The 23,453-nt window shown below is 45.2% G+C and overlaps 3 protein-coding genes across 3 annotated transcripts; 2 read left to right on the top strand and 1 right to left on the bottom strand.

Annotated features, from left to right (window-relative positions):
* The first annotated feature begins 8,793 nt into the window (after positions 1-8,793).
* LOC123426948 lies at positions 8,794-11,348 on the top strand. Its single transcript, XM_045110870.1, has 2 exons — positions 8,794-9,505; positions 10,948-11,348. The coding sequence occupies exons 1-2, from the start codon at positions 8,880-8,882 to the stop codon at positions 11,192-11,194; spliced, it is 873 nt and encodes a 290-aa protein (XP_044966805.1). The 5' UTR covers positions 8,794-8,879; the 3' UTR covers positions 11,195-11,348.
* Positions 11,349-11,448: 100 nt separating this feature from the next.
* Positions 11,449-14,786, bottom strand: LOC123426946 (protein ALTERED XYLOGLUCAN 4-like). Its single transcript, XM_045110868.1, has 3 exons — positions 14,313-14,786; positions 13,108-13,400; positions 11,449-12,476 (listed from the first exon to the last, which is right to left on the bottom strand). Exons 1-3 carry the CDS (start codon positions 14,515-14,517, stop codon positions 11,694-11,696), a joined length of 1,281 nt encoding a protein of 426 aa, XP_044966803.1. The 5' UTR covers positions 14,518-14,786; the 3' UTR covers positions 11,449-11,693.
* Positions 14,787-16,518: 1,732 nt separating this feature from the next.
* LOC123426947 lies at positions 16,519-18,140 on the top strand. Its single transcript, XM_045110869.1, has one exon. It carries the CDS (start codon positions 16,535-16,537, stop codon positions 17,558-17,560), a length of 1,026 nt encoding a protein of 341 aa, XP_044966804.1. The 5' UTR covers positions 16,519-16,534; the 3' UTR covers positions 17,561-18,140.
* The last annotated feature ends 5,313 nt before the right edge of the window (positions 18,141-23,453 follow it).

Genomic DNA, 23,453 nt, shown 5'->3' with positions numbered 1-23,453 from the left:
ATTGCAGTGCGATCATAATTCTGTCAATTGCCCAACTGTGATTTGTTTACCCAAGCATAGTTGTTTATCGTCTTTTGGAGAGAGACATCACTAGTGAACATCATGTGACTCCGGCCCATATCACCATCATTGTTTACACCTCCATCATTTACCGCTTTCATTTACTCTTCCGTTGCAATCACCATTACCTTCCCGCTTGTGTTTTGATCCTTTGCAAACTACAAGGTCGGAGAGATTGGCAACCTCTCTGTACTCGTTGGGAGCAAAGTTATTTGTTGTGTGTGCAGGTCCACGTCTTCTGCTGACCAGGACAAGAGACACCTACTTGTTGAGCCTAGGAGTCCTCTTGGTTTGATAAACCTTACAGTCTCCGTGTAAGGGAAATCTGTTGCTGACTACATCTCCACCTTCCACTTAGGGTAACAAACGAGGGGCGAGAAGTATATCCATCAACTCGTGATCAGCATGGTATGATGCTTTGAAGGAATTCCACATGAAGGAAGGCTTCAAACCCAGTTCACTCGATCCAACTCTTTTCACAAAATCCTATGATAATGAACTATTTGTGTGGCAAATATATGTGGACGATATGATCTTTGGTTGTACTGGCAAACATTACAGTGACAAATTTGCCTACATGATGGGTGAAGAATATCAAATGTCCATGATGGGGGAGATGAAATTCTTCCTAGGGCTTCGAATTCGTAAACAACACAATGGCATCTTCATTTCTCAAGAGAAGTACCTCAAGGATGTCGTGAAGAAATTTGGCATGAATGAATGCAAAGGCGTCAAAATTCCCATGCCTACCAATGGCCACCTCTCCTCTGATGAAAATGGTAAAGATTTTAACCAACAGGTATATCGCCCTATGATTGGCTCTTTATTGTACCTATGTGCATCTTGGCCATATATAATGCTTAGTGTTTGCATGTGCGCCTGTTTCCAAGCAACACTAAATGAATCACACCATAAGGCTGCGAAGCACATTCTTCGATATCTAGCTCACACACCAACACTTGGATTATGGTACCCCAAGGGCTCAAATCTTCATCTTGTTGGATATTCTGACTCTGACTATGCTGGTGACCGTGTGGATCGCAAGTCAACATCAGGCACCTGCCATTTCCTCAAACGATCCTTAGTCCGTTGGTCCTCAAACAAACATAACTGTGTGTCACTTTCCATTGCTGAAGATGAGTACATTGATGTTGGTTCATGCTGTGTTCAACTGTTGTGGATGAAGAACACCCTCAAGGACTACGACATCAACATGAAGAATGTGCCACTCTACTTCAACAATGAGAGTGCAATAAAGATTTCATACAACCCAGTACAACACTCTAAGACCAAGCACATCCATATTCATCATCACTTTCTTCGTGATCATGTACTCAAGGGAAACATCATCATGGACCACGTGAAGACTGAAGAACAACCGGCAGATATCTTCACTAAGCCCCTGGATGAAAAGAGATTTTGCAAGTTGCGGTGTGAGATAAATATCTTAGAATCTTTGAATGTTTGTGAAAGGACACACATCCTAACACTTATGCAAAATTGATGACTTAGATGTGCAATGCACGGAGTAATGCTTTTCTTCAATCAATGAATAATAACACTCTAAGTGTGAAGAAATTAATGATGAATTTGATTCTCAGGACCCTACGCCAATTGTACGTGCTGCCTCAAATCATCATTCTTATACGGTGTGTCACGCCACCAACCCAATTTGAAATTCTTCAAGTTGAAATTCTTCAAAGTTGAGATTTTTGCAAATTCTTCAAATCTTCAAATTATTCAGATTTTCAAATTCTTCAAGTTTGCAAATTCCTCAAAAGTTCAAATTCTTCAAACTTCTCAAAATGTGTTCTTCATTGACTATATACTTATTTGTGAGATTTCAATGTCCTCAACAACATTCACTTATAGCTAAGTATTCATGTTCTGTTTTTCCTCTAAGTGAATGTGATTAGACCGGTTCCCCCTCTATGCTAAGCTCAACCAATTTTGTTCTCAAATTATTCATATGCATTCTATTTGAAACTCGTTCAAAGTCTTCACCGAGTCCTTGTCAGCTGAAGAATTTGCGAACAAAGTCCTCAAAAAAAATTTAAATTTTTTTAAGCCATTACCGCTCAAACCGCACCCACTACCCATGATTGGATAAGAACGATCTACACGATCTCCACTAACTCCACTGCTTAATACGTGAGTGCCACATGTCGAGCGGAGAGGAAGGGTCAGGGGCAATCTGGTCCGAAAACTTCAGGCCAGACCGTTTTCACCTGGGCTATAAATACCCACTCTCACCCCTCACTCACTTTCTTCCTATCATTTGCACTTCACCCCGCTCGAAGCCCATACCTAGCGCCGCCGCTAGAAATCATCATCGCCTGTGAGGAAGAGATTCACTGCCTTGACGTCGCCATCGCCGTACTCATATCGGCCATAGATCTCTTCCATGTGCTACTGCCATAGCTGTCTTTAGCCACCGAGTTAGTGCGCTAAAGATCTGAACTTACGAGCTTCTCTTTCACCCTCTACAAGTCATCGTGTTCTTCAACCATGGTAATTAAAATCTAATTTTACTGCCCTTGTAGGTCTTTGTGTTTCCCTAAGAATCTTCAAAAGGTGTTATTTCTCAGCAAATTCATCACACAAACACTTCCATGTCTAGAACACTTGACAAATTTCACTAAGTTACTTAATTATTTAAGACATTCCTCAATTGTGTGAATTTTCGGATCTGCACAACTCTAGAACCCACGACAAGAACACTTAGAGAAATTCCTCAAAAATAGTATTGGTCAATTTCCTCAACTTGAGTCGTTTTGGAAAATCTTGTGAGAATGCATATGACCTCTTCAAATTCTTCGCACCCATACTCCGTTCACAAGTACAAAATGTTTGCTGACGAATCACTAGGTTCTCATCAACTTAACTCATTTTCAGCATTTCTTGAAGAAAATTTGCATACCTCATCAGATTCCTCAAAAGTTCATATTCCTCAGGTGAAGAAAATGGCTGATGAGAAGAAACAAAAGGGTGGAAAGAAGGTTGATACCAACACTACTTTTGAAATCCGTGAAGACATGTATGATGAATACTGCACCCCTGATGAAGAAATGTATGGGAAAGAAACAAAAGAAAAGCGAAAACGCGGTTGCAGAAAAATGAGAGGAGATGGGCTAGAGAATGGAAGGAGTACACGTATGTGACTCCTAAATACATGAATAAATTCGCTTTCAAGCCTCCATGCCAAAGACCTCCTCTGGGAAATCAACAAGTTGCTGATCCCACAAGACTTGCCACTGGTGAAGACTATCCTGAAGAATGGGCAAATCAACAAGCCAAACTACAAAAAGTTGCAAAACAGGCCGGGAAGAGATTCAATGAGGAATTTGCTGCTGCACCTGCTGCTGCCTCCTCCTCTGCTGTTGATGCTTATGGTACCGAAACTGCTCCGAAATGAGCCATGTTGAAGAAATCAGTTGTTAAGCCAAAGTCCTCAACTGCAGATACCTCACAGCAAATTCCTCAGTCAGCTCCTAAGGTGGCAGCAAAGTCCTCAGCAACTGTCACATAGTCCTCACCGTCACTGAAACTGGCTACAAGTCAGAACCTAATGGGAACTTCAATTCCCTCAGGACCCTCTGCTTCTGGCTCTGCACATAATTCTTCAAGTGCAAATGTGAAGACAAAGATAACCATTGGGCGAGGAAAAAGGCCAAGCCCTAGCAAGATAGTCCTCAATGTTCCTTCTGGATCAAAAGAAGAAGAAGAAGAAGATGATGATGAAGTACTTGTTGCAATCATCAGAAACAAGAAGAAAGGGTTGCATAGGCCAAAGGCACCACAATTCCTCTCATGATGGATCGAAAGGTGGTGTTAGACTTCATTGATCTCTAGTATGAAGATCCTCAAACACGTATTGATGACTTGAATCTTCCACCTAGACCAAGTCATATGCCGGCGACCTTCATAAATGAAGAAAAAATGGAAGGTTCAGAAGGCCAAACAGTCCAGAAAAGCACAGACTCAAAAAGAAAATTTTCTAAAGAAAAACTCTGACTATGTCCCCCGATCAGCTCGTCTCCACACAAACTGAAATCAAAAACCTCAGTGAAGAATACAATCGCTTTCATGCGGACTGGAAGGGTACAAAGGTCAGATTCGTCAATGTTGCGAACCAAGTCATCACAGACCACAACAAATGGGTTGCAGGCTCAACGCAACCTCAAATTCCTCAGGCCAGCTACATTGTTGAACTGCCTCACGACTCCGACACGGATGAAGAAATTCATGCACCTCACGAACCTGCTAGGGCAGCTGAAGATCTTGATGACAGAGCTGCGACGAACGACCCCAAGAACGCTGGCGCTCCTCCTTCATCAACAAGTTGATATTCTTCAAGGGCGTCAGTCCTCATTTTCGTCCCTTTTCTTCACTTGATGACAAGGGGGGATCTTAGTTAGTATTCAAGCGAGTCTACTTTATGGGCTTTTGAACTATATTTCTTTAAGTTGGAACTCTGATTTTTCTGAAGTATTTGGTTGTATGAGTTGTAAACTTATGCTGGGTGGTGGTCTGACACTTTTGAACCGTTTTCCTCGCATGCTTATTCCTCACGTTGATTAGTGCACGCATGCTGAAATTCGCCAGACACCACTTTTCATCATGCATTTCAATTTCCTCATGACATATGTCAAATGCTTGCATGGATTTCAAGATATAGGGGGAGATCTACATGGTATAAATCCTCAATGTGTGATAACCCACTAGTATAGGGGATCGCAACAGTTTTCGAGGTAGAGTATTCAACCCAAATTTATTGATTCGACACAAGGGGAAGCCAAAAAATATTCTCAAGTATTAGCAGTTGAGTTGTCAATTCAACCACACCTGAAAGATTTAGTATATGCAGCAAAGTATTAGTAGCAAGGTAGTGTGATAGCAACAGTAGCAACAGTAACCAGTAGCAGCAAAGTAACAGTAGCAGAAGCAGAGTAACAGTAGCAGCAGTGACAACAGTAGTAGCAAAGTAACGTAGCAAGGACCAGTAGGAAAAGACTCGTAGGCATTGGATCGGTGATGGATGATTATGCCGGATGTTATTCATCATGCAACAGTTATAACACGGAGAGATATGTAACTAGCTCCAGTTCGTCAATCTAATGTAGGTATGTATTCCGTATGTAGTCATACGTGCTTAGGGAAAAGAACTTGCATGACATCTATTGTCCATCCTTCCTGTGGCAGCGGGGTCCTAATGGAAACTACGGGATATTAAGGTTCTCCTTTTAATAAAGAACCGGACCAACGCATTAACACTTGGTGAATACATGAACTCCTCATACTATGGTCATCTCCGGGAGTGGTTCCGGCTATTGTCACTCCGGGGTTGCCGGGTCATAACACATAGTAGGTGACTACAACTTGCAAGATAGGATCAAGAACAGACATATATTGGCGAGAACATAGTAGGTTCAGATCTGAAATCATGGCACTCGGGCCCTAGTGACAAGCATTAAGCATGGCAAAGTAGTAGCAACATCAATCTCAGAACATAGTGGATACTAGGGATCAATCCCCGTCAAAACTAACTCGATTACATGATATATCTCATCCAACCCATCACCATCCAGCAAGCCTACGATGAGATTACTCACGTACGGTGAAGGGCATCATGGAATTGGCGATGAAGGAAGGTTGATGATGACGATGGCGACGATCTCCCCTCTCCGGAGCCCAAAACGGACTCCAGATCTGCCCTCCAGATGAAGAACAGGAGGTGGCGACGCCTCCGTATCGTAAAACGCGATGAACTCTTCTTTTTGATTTTTTTTTTCCGGGCGAGACGTACTAAATAGAGCTGAGATTGGAGGCGGTGGAGCGTTGTGGGCCCCACAAGCCTGCCAGGCGCGGCCAGGGGGGGCCGCGCCTGGTGGGCTTGTGGGCTCCACGCTCCACTTCCTTCGCTGATTCTTGCACCAATATTTTTTCTATATTCCACAAAAATTCTCCGTAAATTTTCAGGTCATTCCAAGAACTTTTATTTCTGCGCAAAAACAACACCATGGTAATTCTGCTGAAAACAACGTTAGTCCGGGTTAGTTCCATTCAAATCATGCAAATTAGAGTCCAAAACAAGGGCAAAAGAGTTCGGAAAAGTAGATACGACGGAGATGTATCAATGTGCATTTACAGTCCAAAGCAAATTCCTCAAATATTCACATCTTCAGGGGGAGTTTATCTATATCTTGCTATCGAATTCCTCAAACTCTGTACTTACACTTCATATTATTATTCCCGTTGAAAACTTAACCTATTTGTCATCAATCACTAAAAAGGAGGAGATTGTAAGTGCATGTAGTTCCCCTTAGTGATTTTGGTGTATTGAAGACTTATAGGTTAAGAGACCGATGTGTTTGTGAGTGTACATAGGCTTTATAAGTCGCTGAGGAGTTGGAGTTATTCAAAGAATATCGATACCTAAAAATGTTTGACTTCGTCTAAAGACTTTGGTATTTCCTCGAAGACTTTGAAAGTTAGGAAATTTGTGTGTCCGTAAAGAAATTGATGTGAGGACTTTGAAGCGTGAAGACTTTTGTTTTCGTAGTTTTATTTCCTGTATTTTGAGTCATAGGACCACCGTACTGTTAAAGGGGGTTGAGGTAAAACTAAGTAAAAGTTTCCAACTGATGTTCATCTCAAAGCCTACACATACAAATCCTACGAGTGAAGCCTTTGGAAATCTTTTACAGTTTAATCAAATTCTTCAGTGACAGAGATGAAGATCTTCTGGTCTCTGAGGAATTCTCTCTAACCGAGGAGTTAGGTTTTTGCCAATGCGAATTACCTACCAGTGAGGAACATGAGTGACATGAGGACTTTCACGGTTGAAACATTCTGACCGTTGCTGCGCCGCACGCCAGCTATCCCCAACCTTATCCACATAACGGTCATATCATTGAGGCATTTATGTCAAATCATGTCAAGATTGCTCCCCGGCTATAAATAGCCACCCCGCATAACCACTAGCTTGTTGGCTGCTCCGCGAGAGAAATTGACATTTGTCAATTGAGAGCAACCCATTCCTCGAAGACTTTGATAGAAAATCATCACTGAGGAAAAACCCCAAACACCCAAACCAAAACCCCAAACCCCGAAGTGATTGACCATCACTGAAGAGATTGTTCGTGTGTGGAACCGAGGCTTGTTACCTTTGAGGACTGTGCATCCTCCAGAGGGTTAGGCGTCATGGTCTAGAGCATCCAACAGTAAACTGTGGATCGCGGGGTGATCAAGTTTGTGAGGGTTTGAAAGTCTGCCATAAAGACTTACCATGAGTGTTGAGCGAGGACTGTGTGTCCTTAGCTTAAGGATGATAAAGTAAGGACTGTGTGTCCTTTGGTATAAATACCAAGCCGCTCCAAACCAGACATACGACTATCACAGCAGTTGGAACTGGTTCATCAAACCATTGTCTTCATCGAGCACCTGGTTCTAATTCCTCAACCCTTTCATTTCCTCAGTTGTATGTTGATGACTTTGATCGTTACTGTTTGAAGAATTTAACCAAAGGCTTTCACAATTTCCTCACCCCAAATTCTTCACTTTACTTATTCTTCACCTGCATATCGTGAGCACGCTACTTGTGCAAACTGAATGTTTCATTTCACTCTGATGGCTATACTATTGCTGTTTTGCACGTTTGCGTGAGTACTTATTCCCCTGCACGCAGTTTGTGACTGAGGAATTTCTTCACAGGGAATTTCCTTAGTGACAAATACATAAAAGTCGCCTGTTCTCCCCCTCTAATCGATATAACACACTTTCAGGATGTCTTTGAATTTGTTCCTTTACATTGCCAACTGTGCGAATCAACATGATTTGTTCTTCGAGCAAAGGAGGATGTGCATCAGAAATCTTGGACATAGCACTATCCAGAAGGCTACTTTCATATTGCACATGATGGAGGATGGTGTTTCGACAGATTTCATTGATGATAACTTGGCAATGTGAGAGAGCACCTCAATCTTTTACGTCAAGAATTTAACCATGCTGCGAACTAGACTTTTTAACATTAACAACATAATGATTTTGAATTTTAGACTAAAACCACGCCACTTATTTTGTATCGGAAGGATACTCTTTCTTATGCTAGTTGCTAGTTGAATCTATATAGTGATTGGACTAAGGGGTGGACTCAAGGTGTCAAACAGTGATTGGACTAAGAGGTAGGGTTGGGCTCCACCCAGCTGAAATCGGGGGGAGGGGGGTCAGGTTTAATTAGACAAAAAGAGCCCGTAATTAGCGTGTAAACGTCCGTATGTGTAGCGTTTTTGCATCTTTAATGCCCCATGCTCTCAACATTCGAAAACAAATTTCTACGTTTCACGAAATCCAGAAAAGTCAAACGAAAACATGAATGATCACACATCATGTTTCTACAATCCTTAAAATCTGCAAATCTACATTCAAAACACACATGGAGAGAAAAAAAAAGCAAATCTGCATGAATTGTGTCAAAAAAGTGTCACAAAAAGACAAAAGCAAAAAACACACTATTCACATCCAGATTTGTATTTTTCTTTTGTTTCTCCATGTGTGTTCTGAATTTGGATTTGAAAATTTTAGGGGTAGTATAGACATCTCTTGTGAACTTCATTTTTTGAAATGTTGGAAGCATGGATATACCACTCTTGCGCGAGGAGGCGGCCACCGGCTAGCCAGCGAGCTTTGCCGGGAGTACGGCACAGCTGACGTTCATCCACGTAAAGCCGTTCTAAACGTACCAGAAAAATCACTCAAAAAATCCCTCCTTCCGCCGCTCCTCTCGACGCTGCCCGCGAAACCACCGTCTCCCTCCTCCCATGGCCGCGCCCGCCCTTCTCTCCCTCTCCCCCGCCGTCTCCAGGCACCCCCACCTCCTCTTCTCCCACACCCACTCGCCTCGCCACCCCCGCTTCACCCCTCTCGCCGCCTCCTCCTCCCCCTCCCCCTCCCCCTCCCCCTCCCCCTCGCCGGCCGCCGGCGGCGGCGTCTTCCTCTCGCCGAGCGCGCTCTCTCAGCTCGACGCGCTCGCCGCCTTCCGCTACGAGCACGCCTTCCCCCACGGCAGTCTCACCGTGCGGGCCCTCACCCCGGCCGACGACGCCGAGGCCGACGTGCTCGTCCGCCTCCTCGCCTCCTCCTTCTCTGAGGACGTCAGGTGGGCCCCCGCGCAGCGCTACGCCCAGCTCCTCGCCTTCGTCATCCGCCGCTACCTCTACGAGCGCCGCGGCCTCGCGCCCCACGCCGCCGTTCTGGTGGGTTTCTACAAGCCCGACGCCGCGGAGGAAGGGGAGGAGGGCGAGGACGACGGGGATGAGGGGGAGATGGCGTGCACCGCCGAGGTGTCGCTGGACGCGGTGGGCGCCCCCGGGGCACCGCCCACGCCCACGCCGCCGCTCGAGTTCCCTTACATCTGCAACATGACCGTCAAGACCTCGTTGAGGAGGTAACGGATAATGCTCTCTTCCCAACCATCATCTTGCCCACCTGTTTATTTTTGTAAAATAGGACATGTGCATGAGTGCATCCTTTAGGTTGGAATTAAAGATGTTTGGTACAGTTAAGGGATTCCTTAGAAGTATGGACTATGGATCATTTGAGTAAAAGATTTCAGCCAATTGTGACATATGCATCCTTCAGACTGGAATTACAGTCCTCTTTTTATGTTCAACATGACCAAAGATACAATTTTACTACTGTATAACATAGTCCCCTACACATTTGATCAGCTATCCTGATCGAATGAATTGAAATCCTAGCTTCTGGGAGCAAGAAGAGACCGCAATTCTCTGGCTAATTTCCGCCGATTCCCCTCATCGCCGGAACCCTAGATGAATGCTTGGGGTACAGATTAGGTTCCTCGTATGTTAGGTTTGTGTGTTCTTAGCGATGGCGTCTTGACTGTGAATGTGATGACATATGGACTAAAAGTCTCCTGACGCTATCCCTGTCCTGGTGTAGCTAAGCGCCTTAATGTTGGAGAGCCAGATGTATTTTCTATTCTGTTCCCACAGATTGATTCCTGATTCGGCAGTTTGCCGTCCAGCGTTACTGCCTGACTTGGCAGAGGTGATGACAATGTTTGTTATGAGGTTTTTCTAGTTAGTGATTCTCCAGTTTTGTCTTTCCGTGCTCTTCGTCTTCTTCCCGGGCAATCTGGCACGAAGCAGTGGTTTGTCATCCTGCCCTACCCTGCAAAGGGCGTGTTCCCGGCCACAATGTGTTCAATGAAATTAGGTTCTCACCTGTTGGTCTGGGCAGCTGATGTGGCTCTTCGGAACCTTCAAGTGCTTCTGCAGTCTTGGTCTTCTGCAACCTTTTTACTGGAGTATTGGAGAAATACAGGCACGAAGGGCGGGTTGAAGATACCTTCTTCATAGTATCTTGATGTAAATTTTGTTCTTATGAAGGAGTCCATTGCTTGTTTTTGTTCTTTTTAAATTGCTTGGTGCTCTTATACTATCTTGATTTAATCGATAATGGTAGTTAGTTTTGCTTTAATACATGGTACAAATTTACTGTAATTCACGAAAGTAGAACATTTAGGCGAACAAATATTTAAAATTGGTTTTGCTTATATAGCTATTGGAGTGGCCTGCGCAATTTGACAGCTAGGTTTGTTATTCTTGTATATGGGATTCTTATAGTATTTTCTACAAGCCTACGTGGCTACGTCGTTATTATCTAGGCCCACCAAGATAAGCAGTGTATACGTTTTCCTTTTACCAAATAATAGCTCAGCTGTAATCTCGTCCCACCAAAAAAAGAGTGTAGACCTTTTATTTTCTCTAAAATCTAATCTATACTAGTACCTTAAATCTCACATGTTGTTTATGACATTGGATTCTAGCGTTGTTCTAAAACTAAATATCTTGTTTTGCTCACCAGAAGAGGAATTGGAAAGCAACTTCTTAAGGCATGTGAGGATCTGGTTGTCAAGATGGGTGCCAAAACGCGTGTATATCTTCATTGTAGAATAATCGATGAAGTGCCGTTCAACATGTACATAAAAGCTGGATACGACATTGTTCAGACTGACAGTATTCTTGTTTGGCTGAGCCTCCAGAAGCGCAAGCACTTGATGCGGAAGGAATTACCGCAAGTTTCTGTTGGTAGTGAAACCTTAGAATTTTGAGGGGCTGAACATGCCATAGCACCATCAGGTAAACATAAGTTGAATCTTGTGTATAAATCTTATGCTTCTAGTTAGCCACTAATTGACATGTGCATATTTACTACTGTATTCTCCTTGTCAACTGGCTATCAAAAATGGTATTTGCGGAGATGAATCTAAGTACTTGTAACATGTCTTGACGTATTGTATAGCTAATATGCTCACTGATCAAAAGTGGCGTTTGAACATAGGTAACTCTGCTGGTTTGAAAAAATGATGAAGAAATTAATTAATCTAATGTGCCTTGGAGTAGGTAGATTTTCTGGTTCTGTCGTTCGTAAACTTTCCACACACGATCTACTGATCATGTGTACAGGTCATTACCGTACACATATATCATCTTTCTGAATCTAATAGAAACTGATGCAAAAAACAGAGAAATGAGGTTTGACTTTGGTATAGTAAAAAGAAGGAAAAGAGAGACTCTCTGGGATCTTATGGATTAGCGGAAGTCCTTGCATCATTGGTCTTCCATGTTTTTCCTATATTTGTTAAGCACAGCAAGTAATAGCTCATTCCATATATCAATTGGTCCTGGCAGGCACCAATGCGAACAGTCACTGTAACCCCTCATCCACTCGTTATTCCAATGGATACCTGGGTGTGCATCGGGCCTCATAGACATAAGTTTGGTTATATCTAGGATCTCGATATTCATCCTTCCCTTTTGTTTTTTCTCCTTTTGTGCTCTGTTGGCTTCCTCAACCTGGACATTTCTTATTTCCCATTCAATTGTACTGGTTATTGCTGTTCCTTCTCCCACTGGCTCAGTTCTGTTGCATGTTCCTCCAGTATTCCACTGGCCATTTTCAAAATGTGCCGGTGTTGCTGTCCTTACCACTGTTAACTGCAATCTGGATTCTCGGCGGCTATTCAAGTTACTGATGGCCGTCCTAAACACCCTCTGAATAGCTGAAATGGCGCTGAAGCTTGTGATGTTATCCTCTGAGCAGTATATGCAACCGATGAGTTTCCCATCTTCGTAGAGATAATTTATTCTGAAGAACCAACGTGAACTAGATACAACTAAGATATTGATCTCATGCAAGTTTGCAGCTAATCTCGCATCAAGTTTATCTAAGTGCATATCATGCGATTCAACTAATGTCCCGTTGATCTCTCTTTGAGAATCCTCTACTAGAAATTTGGTCCACAGTGCCATGAGAGTGAAGTTATAATATCTGAAGTGCCATGTAACAAATTTATCCTTAGTGTCGCTGTGAACTTTTGTTGGAGCTTCTACCTGCATTGGTTTGTACAGTCAGATTACTCACTCTAATAGGAAGTGTTCTAGACATAAAGTAAATGAAGTAGAAGTGCTACAATATTGTAAGTATCTATGGTACATTTCTGTGGAATTAACTATTAAAGTAGACTAAGTGGTTTATGCCTCAACAACTGTTGCATAAAACCCATGAAAGTATGGAGGTCCGACGTACTGAGTGTAATACGGTTTCAGCTTAGCTTGCACAGTAGTAAATAAATAAGCAGCTTGAGTCACTATGGCTCACTGTAGATTCTAAACATTCGGAACAAACCAATGAAGCTACATAAAGATATGCGAATGCTTAGGTGACTCCATTGATATGGTGAAGGCTCCAGTAGAGCTATGCTGCCCAGTTAAGATCTTTATTGTCTCAACCAATAGCCTTTTGTTTTCTTTCTTGGCAACTGTAACCGGGAACATTTCTTGGACTTTCTGTCTTTCTAGGGTCTTCTCTAAGAATGCCTGCCTACCGGATCTACATATATGTTCAGAACTTTAAAAGTGAAACTAAACCATACGCAAATTAATGTCAGGATCAGTGGTGATAAGTGATACTGGCATTGCTATTGTTCATAACATGTATCGTAACTAAACACTGCTTACTCACCTGAGACAATAAACAGAGGAGTGACTCCATCTGGTTCCGTCCAATTGAATCCCCGGCGAAAGCCAATGTTTTCCCTCGGACAATATTTAAGAATAGTTGAGGTTGAAACCTTGCCATATCACAGCCCTGTGGCTTCCACCTCCAGTTTACATAATCCATTTGCTTTCCATACTTCGCACAGTTCTTTGAATCTGGCATGCTTGGGCATGTCACGTTAGTGTAGGTTGGGCGTTCCAAATCCCTGACCCATGTGCCATTGAATAGATTGCAGTCTAGTTCATTGTCTTCGTGACCTGAAAAACAGCGAAATTGATATGAATTTGTTGGTGAGAAAAGCTTGCTGTGCTTCATACTGTTTGGACCTGCGACGTATCCTCTACTCTCGTATGACATTGTAATAGTACTGTGACTCTTTGAAGCATTGATTTTTCAGAGCAAAAGTTCTCCTTTTTGTTGTTTATTTATCTCTGTACTTTGTATTCTTATGTTTTATAAAGGTTCATTTATCTTGCTTTTTGTTTTATATGTATAAACTAATCTGATGTGCAGGGCATTGCAAGAAATGAGAAAAAAATATCCTATGAAATATTAACACTGTAACTGGTACTCCCTCCGTCCTAAATTTTTTATCTTAGATTTATCTAGATATGAATGTATCTAGTCACGTTTTAGTATTTAGATACATCCATCTCTAGATAAATTTAAGACAAGAATTTTGGGACGAAGGGAGTAACTGATATTTGTATATATAGAGCCAAACAGGCCTGGTAATCATGTCACCATAACCTTCCGAACGGTACTAGTTGAGCTTGACATAGAACATTGAGTTTTTTTTTCTTTTCAAACTGGCAGGATTCCTGCATTCATTAAGAAGAACATAGTTGCCGGTTAATTAGGGAAAACTGAGTGAAAACCAAATTGACCAGTTATTATTGGAAAAGACATTGAGCTGGTATCTTTTTTTTTCCGAGTATGATGCTCTTCATTCATATTCCAAACTGAAAATGGAAAATACCCCTTCCGTCTGAAAGTACTTGTCGGAGGACTGAATGTATCTAAATGCATTTTAGTTCTAGATACATCCGAACGGAGGAAATAACCAAGTGCTCAAGAAATCTGGCACATAAAGGTAAATGACAGTATTACATGAAACATAACTAGTAAATAAATAGTACTCGTATATGCTAAGACAGCAAGAGGCCTACCGGCGTTGGCCGTCTGATGAGAATTATGAGTTGGCTCTGTAGAGCCATAGAAAACCTGCCCAGGATAGTACGCCGATGAAACAAGAACGAATACGACCGCGCTTAGTATCAGCGCGAGTTTTCTTCCACCGGGAAATCTTCTGCTCGGGTTTCTGATGAGGTTTATGCCATGGAGATCTGGAGGAGGAGCGCTTTCCTTGGCCATTGGTAATTAGGTCTATGGTTGCATCACTGTATGAACTAAAAAGTCACAGCCCTCTCATACGAAGGGTGTGGTGTTGGCTGGTGAGGACCGGGGTAGGGGGCGCATAGACAACTGTGCGTAGTACTTTGTTTACTTCCTTTGTGGTAAGGTTTCGCTCTTCTCCCAGGAATCAGAGGATTTAAAAGGGTGCCCCAGGTTTCCCGCCCTTAATGAAGTCGCAATCTCGATGCCATTTTATAGCCATTGTACTAGGAGATTGAGCCCTGGAAACCCTCTGGGCACAGCTAGACCACAGCTCTGAGAGGGTGCTTGATACGTTTTAGTTTCATGACTAAAAGTAATGAGAGGGTGCTTGGATACGGTTTAGTCCCATGACTAAAAGTAATGAGACTAAAACTTGTTAGCCTCACCCATGCTTGGATCCAAATGCTCCCTCCGTCACGGTTTAGAAGATGTGCATGCAAATTCTCTAGGACCTAGTAGTTATTGATTGGCTGTGAAATGAGTTAAAAAATAGCATTCACACTACGCATGCATATAGAAGTACTACAACGGAGTACTAATTAGCTGCTAGGAGTAAATGCAACGTGCCTTAATCTTTGCCTATTTTGAAAACGCACGCAAGTCTAACTGTGCCTTCTAAACCGTGATGGAGGGAGTACTAAAGAGACTAAAATCAAGTTAATGAGCATTTATTATCCTCCAAACCCTCCAATCCAGAACTTGCCCGAGGAGTTAAATGAGGAGAGAGAGGACTAATGCACATTTTAGTAAGGGTACCCTTGATTAAAAGATATTAGCCTCAAGACTAGTTTTAGCCTCTCTTTAGTCAGGGGTGATTGGAACTTTAGCCTCTTAAAAAAACTAGTTTTAGTCAGACTAGTTTTAGTCCCTTAAATCCAAGCACCCTCTGACTCCACAAAACTGCCAGCCTTGCTTAAAAGCGAAGCTAAGTTTAAGCAAGGCTAAGTGCATATGCTCCTTGGTTGCGGCGTTTTTGGAGATGAGCCCTGTGAGGAACTCGGATCTAATCTCTCAAATTCGGATGAAACCTCTCAACTCAGATGAAACGGGGAATTCGATCTAGGAATTTGAATTACATAGACGCGTTCCACCCAACCTCCCAACCCCCCTCACGTCAGTCATCTACTTTACAGCTGGGCCAAGCCGCCACTACTAGCGAAACCCTAGCAGTAGCGCCGATTTTTGGAAGAATAGTAGCGTACGGCGCTACAACTAATTCTACTGCTACAACTACCTTGCAATAGCGTTTGCCGGTCCATCACTACAGCTAACATGTAGGAGTAGCGTTTTTTTGGACCTGCATTCTTGATAACCCCATGCTGCTGCTTCTGGTTAACCATCGCTACTGCTAACATTAGTTGTGTTTTTTTTCTGCTGCGTATTTGCATGTATTTTTACAGGTTTTATACAATAGTCTAATCGTATCACAAAAATACAAATATTCTCATCATATTGTACACATAATAATCTCATAAGAATATCGTATCGCAAATACGTAGGCGGTGCTGCCCGTGCTCGGTTGGAGCCTTCGGCTTCGGCAAGAGCTCTGGTGAAAGACCGGCTTGTCTTTCCGCCACCGCCTTCCTCAGCGTGCATGGATCGCCTCCCCCTCTGTGACCCGGCCAGGCGACCGCGGGAGAGGAACAAGGTGATCATGGCCTCCCCGACGCTGGAGATCAAGGAGCACATCCTGCGTCAGCACGCCATCACCCTCACCGCCACGGACCGCTCGCACTCCACCATGCTTGCGGCCTTTGGCAGGGTCATCTTCGAGCTGCTGTCCACCCCGCCGCACCAGCTTCGCGTCATTGCCCACTAGATGGAGGCCTTCCTCGTCCATTTTGACCTCCCTGTGCATCGGGACATTGCCGTGCGCCGTGGCGTCATCAAGGTCAAGGGCTGCAAGTACTTCATCAGGGTCTAGCACGAGGAGGACAATATTGCGCTCCTCAAGTGCAACCACCATGTGCGCGTCGTCGTGGAAGACCTGCTGATGCAGTTCTGGTCCCTGTCGGGCGCCAAGGAGGCTCTCGGTGACGTCGGCCGTGTCGACCGTCTGGACACGCGCACTCTGGAGTGGGGCCACACCAAAACCTTCGCATGCTGGCTCTGGGTCTGGGATGTGGCCCACATCCCGACCAAGCGCGCTCTCTTGGTGCTCAAGTGGTGCACCGGCCGGGCCGACGAGATCATCAGCCTCGCGCCCTTTGATCGCCGCATCCCTCCACCGTCGGGCGTCCGATGCTACGACTTGCTGATCCACGTCGACTTGCTGGAGGATTGGACCCTGTCGCCGCGCTCCTCACACTCAGGCCAGAGTGGTATGCCCTCCTCGGATGAAGACGACGACCGCCCTCTCCCGCGTATCGAGCCTGGCACGTGGGTGGCTAGCATGGAGGACGACCAAGGCAGGGCTCGCAGAGGTGCGCCGCGCATCGGGGCTGCGGGTTGTGTCCCCTTGCTCGGGAGTGGCGGCAGAGATCAGGAAGATGGCGGCGGCAGTGGCGGCTTGGGCCAGTCCTGGAGGGACCGCCTTCTTGGTCGTGGTTGCCACGCAAAGGGAAAAGATGCAGACGTCGTCAAGAATGCGCATCGCCGACGTAGCAGGACTTCGGTGACAGGTGGCCGCGGCCGCTCTCAAGCTGGGAAGGACGTTGGTGCGCTGGTGCTGCGTGCCACACCGCCCCCCCTCGGCCTTGTGCCCACTCCGCAGGTCGAGGAGGACCCGGCCCAGTTCTTTTCCTTCTCCGGCACCGGCCGCGCCCTCTCCCCGCCCCCGCGCACGGACTGCATGCAATTGGAGATGGAGAATGCCATGCTCGAAGCCCTGGACACCCCTCTGGATTTTGAGGATGGTGGCCGCTCCCCTCCCCGCCTGGACGCTGGGCCCTGCCGAGCTGGAAAGCCTGGAGATGCTTCCGTGCCTGCTGCTCTGCATAAGCTCCCCCGCAGCAGCCACAATAAGCTTTCAGATGGAGGTAGTCACTCAGAGGGTGGGCACAATTCAGATTGGCAGTAGACGGGAGCACGCAGCCGAGCTGTTCGCCGTGGCGGCCCCTCTGGTCCTCCCAAGTCAGCCACCTCATCCTCGACACTCTACCCTGCTCTAGAGCCACTTCAGCACCCTCTCGCCGTAGCGCACGTCAGGCGACAACGGCCAACACAACTCCAGTGGTGCATCGGGCTGTTCTGCGCCTCATCTAGGAGTTAGGGGAACTTGGCCCTAAAGACAAGATGACTCCAAAGACGGCGACGCAGCTCATGAAGCGTTTCCAGGATCCCCTCCCTGATGGTGACATTGCCGCGATAGCAAAGCTCACAAGCCCCGACCAAGCTGTTAGCATGGCGAGGCTTGCTGAGGCTGAAGAGATTTTGCATGGTTGATGATGTTAGTTGTAGTTTATGTAGCTAGGCTCCGCCAGTGGCTGGTATTCCACTAGTTTGAGTTAGGATTAGTGTCTATGTGTAGTTCTTCGGTCCCGTGGCTTGTTAATCGACGATGGGGTTTTGGGCGTGTTGGTGGCCGTCGTCGCCTCCTCGTGTGTTGGGTGGTGTACTCGTCCTCTTTTAGTATTATGTTCGGTTGGTGGAGCAATCTCTAGTTCCTTGATGAGCCACATCAACCTAAGATTCATGTTTCGGAATGTGCGAGGCTTGAAATCCCAGCAAAGCATACTGTGAGTAGCGACACTGCCTTCGCACATAGTGCAGCCGTGCTTTGCTTGCAGGAAACTAAGATATAATCCTGGTCGACGGCTTTAGCTACAGAGGTAGGAGGGCATAGGCTGCAGGGATGCGTGTAGCTGTCGGCGATCGACACTAGAGGAGGCGCGGCGATCTTCTGGGACAAGAACTGTTTGGTTTGAGAACCAAAAGGCATGGCATATCATGGCCTCATTCTGAAGGAATGGGTTGGTTTCATTCTTGTGTTCGGTTGAAGATAAAAAATATCACGGGTTCGTTCCATTCTTGTGTTTGGTTGGAGATATGAAATAAGAAGAATATGACTCAACTCACCTTGTGGGGTTATTCTTTTTCTTTTTATCGAAATATTATATAAATTCCAGCAACATTTTCATTGTATTTTTGGTTTTAACAATTAGCATGGGTGTTTTCTTTTTTCTTCTATCAACAAGAGAAGAATAACCAGGTGATTCCTTCGATTTGGTGGAATCACTTGATGAAGCATATATAGAGAATATTCCTTTTCTGAGGATCATCCGGTTCCGGTTCCATCCTCAACTAAACATTGGAATGGTGGACCGTGGACGGAATCAACCCGTCTCGTGCCACTATATCCTCAAAGCAAACACACCCTTAGTCGACGTAGTTTCTCATCGATTAGGTAGTTTCTCGATCACCGCTAGGATAAAGGAGCTCCACTCTGGGTTTTACTTGTGGATGACAACCGTGTATGGCCCGACGGACGACACATAGAAAGACAACTTCCTCTATGAGCTTGCGGCAACTGCACCACCTGCGGGAGAACCTTGGATGATAAATGGCGATTTCAACATGATCTATCAGGCAAGAGACAAAAACAACTCAAATATCAACAGAAGGATGATGGGGAAATTTCGTAGGGCTATTGATCTCGCGGGCTAAAGGAGATCGAGTGCAAAAACCATAGATTTACGTGGAGCAATGAGAGGGAGGATCCTACACTTTGCAGCATTGATAAAGTTTTCTACAACACCCAGTGGTAAGAGCTTCACTCAGAGCATTTGTTGGTGGTGGTCTCCACCTTGTTCTCGGACCATTGCCTGCTATTACTGGTGGGGAACGTTGCATGGGAAACAAAAGTTTTCCTACGCACATACAAGATCTATCCATGGTGATGACCATCTACGAGAGGAGAGATTGGATCCACATACCCTTGTAGATTGCTAAGCGGGAAGCGTTAAGAAATGTGGTTGATGTAGTCGAACATCTTCGCGATCCGAATCGCAAGCCATCCCGCGATCCAATCATGATCTAATGCCGAACGGACTTCAGCACACGTACAACTCGATGACGATTTCCACCTTCTTGATCTAGCAATAGGGGCAGAGAAGTAGACGACTTCTCCGACAACACGATGTGACGTGGCGGTTGTGTTGGTGGAGCTGATTCGGCAGGGCTGTGCCGTGCGCTACCGAATCAATCTAGAGGCGAAACGAACTAGAGGAGGGAGAGAGAGCTGCGCTATGGCTTTGGTGCGGATGCCCTCTCTTCCCTCCAATATATATAGGAGGGAGGGAAGGGGTGGGGCCCTAGGGAAAATCCCTAGGGTTGTCCACCGACGGCCCCAAGAGGAGGAGTCCTCCTCCAATTGGGTTTTGGTGGAGGCGCTAGGAGTCCTCCTCCTCCTACTCGGACTCCTCCCCACCTCCTCAATTCGCGCATAGGCCCATAGGGGCTGGCCACCCAGCCCACCAGGGGCTGGTGCGCCACCCCTTAGGCCTATGTGCCCCCTGGGGTGGGTGGCCCCTCCCTGTGAATCCCCGGAACCCATTCGTCACTCCCGGTACTTTACGGGTAATGCCCGAAACCTTTTCGGACCCGTTTACCTCTTTCCTATATATAAATTTTCGTTTTCGAACCATTTCTGAACTCCTCGTGACGTTCAGGATCTCATCCGGGACTCCGGACAACCTTCGGTCACCAACATACATAACTCAACTATACCGAAACGTCACCGAATCTTAAGTGTGCAGACCCTGCGGGTTCGAGAACTATGCAGACATGACCGAGTCACTCTCTGGTTAATAACCAATAGCGGGACCTGGATGCCCCTATTGGCTCCTACATATTCTATGAAGATCTTTATCGGTTGAACTCTATGTCAAGGATTCAGTTAATCCAGTATGTTGTTCCCTTTGTCCATCGGTATGTTACTTGTTCGAGATTCGATTGTCGGTATCTCTATACCTAGTTCAATATCGTTACCGGCAAGTCTTTTTACTCGTTCCGTAATACAAGATCCCGTGACTAACTCTTTAGTCAGATTGCTTGCAAGCTTGTTGTGATGTTGTATTTATCGAGTGTGCCTTGATATAGCTCTCTGTCACACGGAGTGAAAAATCTCAGTCTTGATCCATGCCAACTCAACAGACACCCTCGGAGATACCTGTAGAGCACCTTTATAGTCATCCAGTTACGTTGCGATGTTTGATACACACAAGGTACTCTTCCGGTGTCAATGAGTTACATTATCTTATGGTCATAGTGTCGGAAGTATGCCTGAGAGGCAATAATAAATTGGTCATTATTATATTTCCTTGTTCATGATAATCGTTTATTATCCATGCTAGAATAATTGTATTGAATTGAAACACAAATGCATGTGTGGATACATAGACAAAACATTGTCCCTAGTAAGCCTCTAGTCGACTGGCTCGTTGATCAAAGATGGTTAAGGTTTCCTGGCCATAGACAAGTGTTGTCACTTGATAACGGGATCACATCATTAGGAGAATGATGTGATGGACAAGACCCAAACTGTGAATGTAGCATATGATCGTGTTAGTTTATTGCTACTGTTTTCTGCATGTCAATGTATATGTTCCTATGACCATGAGATCATGCAATTCCCGAACACCGGAGGAATACCTTGTGTGTATCAAACGTCGCAACGTAATTGGGTGACTACAAAGGTGCTCTACAGGTATCTCCGAAGGTGTCTGTTCGGTTGGCATGGATCAAGACTGGGATTTGTCACTCCGTGTGACGGAGAGGTATTTCGGGGCCCACTCGGTAATACAACATCACAACAAGCCTTGCAAGAAATGTGACTAAGGAGTTAGTTACGGGATCCTGTTTTACGGAATGAGTAAAGATACTTGCCGGTAACGAGATTGAACTAGGTATGGAGATACCGACGATCGAATCTCGGGCAAGTAACATACCAATGGACAAACGGAACAACGTTCGGGATTAACTGAATCCTTGACATAGAGGTTCAACCGATAAAGATCTTCATAGAATAACGTACGATCCAATATGGGCATCCAGGTCCCGCTATTGGATATTGACCGGAGAGTGCCTCAGGTCATGTCTACATAGTTCTCGAACCCGCAGGGTCTGCACACTTAAGATTCAGTTTGGTAGTATGGAGTTATGTATGTTGGTGACTGAAGGTTGTTCGGAGTCCCGGATGAGATCGAAGACGTCACGAGGAGCTCCGGAATGGTCCAAAGGTAAAGACTGATATATAGGAAGTCCTGTTTTGGTCACCGGAAAAGTTTCAGGTATTTCGGTAGTGTATCGGGAGTGCCGCGAGGGTAGCGGGGGCCATCAGGAGGAGTGTCTCGACCCAAAGGACCTCATGGGCTGTGGGAGGAGTCAAACCGGCCCCTAGTTGGCTGGCGAAACCACCCACTAAGTCCCATGCCGCTAGGGCTGGGAAAACCCAAAGGTGGAAAAGGTGAAAAGGGTTTCCAAGTGGAGAGGATGAATCCTACTCCTAGTAGGATTGGAGTAGGACTCCTCCACCTCAAATTTCGGCCAAACCTTAAGGGTTTGAGGCTGCCTCCTCCCCTCCCTCCCTCCTATATATACTAGAGGAATTAGAGGCAGCCCTAACCCTAATAGCCACGTGTTTTCCTCTCTCTAGATTGTTTTCTCCTCTAGATTAGTTCCGCAACGCTTGGCGAAGCCCTGCTGGATTGTCCATCACCACACCGTCGTGTTGGAGAATGCATCTACATCTCTGCCCCTCTTGCTGGATCAAGAAGGCGGGGATCGTCGTCGAGCTGTACGTGTGTTGAACGTGGAGGTGTCATCCGCTCGACACTAGATCGGGATGGATCGTGATGGGATCGCGGGACGGATTGTGATGAGATCGCGGGATGGACTGCGATTTGGATCGCGAAGATGTTCCACTACATCAACCGCGTTATATACACTTCCGCTTAGCGATCTACAAGGGTATGTGGATCCGATCTCCCCTCTCATAGATGATCATCACCATGGATAGGTCTTGCGTGTGCATAGGATTTTTTTTGTTTCCCATGCAACGTTCCCCAACAGTGGCATAATGACCTAGGTTCATGCATAGATGATATCTCGAGTGAAAGACAAAAGAGTTTGTGGGCGGTGATGTTCAATTTGCTACCCTCCTTAGTCTTTTCTTGATTTAGCGGTATTGTTGGATTGAAGCGGCCCAGACCAACATTACTCGTACGCTTACGAGAAAACCGGTTTCATCGACTAACATGCAACTTGTTGCATAAAGATGATTAGCGGGCGTCTGTTTCTTTAACTTTAGTTGAATTGGATTTGACCGAGGCGGTTCTTGGAGAAGGTTAAATAGAAACTTGCATATCACCTTGTGGTTTTGCGTAAGTAAGATGCGATCATACTAGATACCCATAACAGCCACGTAAAATTTGCAACAACAAATTAGAGGACGTCTAAGTTGTTTTTGCAGGGTATGCATGTGATGTGATATGGCCAAAGACATGATATGATATATTGGATGTATGGGATGATCATGTTGTAATAGTTAAATATCGACTTGCACGTCGATGGTACGGCAACCGACAGGAGCCATAGGGTTGTCTTTAATTAGTTTGCACTTGGTGATGCTTTGCTTTATCGCTAGTAGTATCTTTAGTAGTAACAACATAGTTAGCGCCACAACCTCGATGACAACATGATGATGGAGATCATAGTGCACTAGTAGAAAACGAGGGTATAGTCCCGGTTGGTAAAGACCTATAGTCCCGGTTCACCAACTGGGACTATTAACTTGGGACTAAAGCCCCCCCCCCCCACGCCCCTTTAGTCACGGTTTTCATGAACCGGGACTAAAATCCCTCCCACGTGGTTGTTAGAGTGTGCCAAGGGGCAGGGAGCTTTAGTCCCGGTTGGTAACACCAACCGAGACTAAAGGATTCTGTGATTTGGGGTTTTAGGATTTTGGGGTTTAT

The sequence above is a fragment of the Hordeum vulgare genome, chromosome 2H, assembly GCF_904849725.1.
Source record: "Hordeum vulgare subsp. vulgare chromosome 2H, MorexV3_pseudomolecules_assembly, whole genome shotgun sequence".
Taxonomy (NCBI): domain Eukaryota; kingdom Viridiplantae; phylum Streptophyta; class Magnoliopsida; order Poales; family Poaceae; genus Hordeum; species Hordeum vulgare.
Note: the sequence above shows the minus strand (reverse complement) of the source record. Positions and strands in the feature narration are given on the sequence as shown.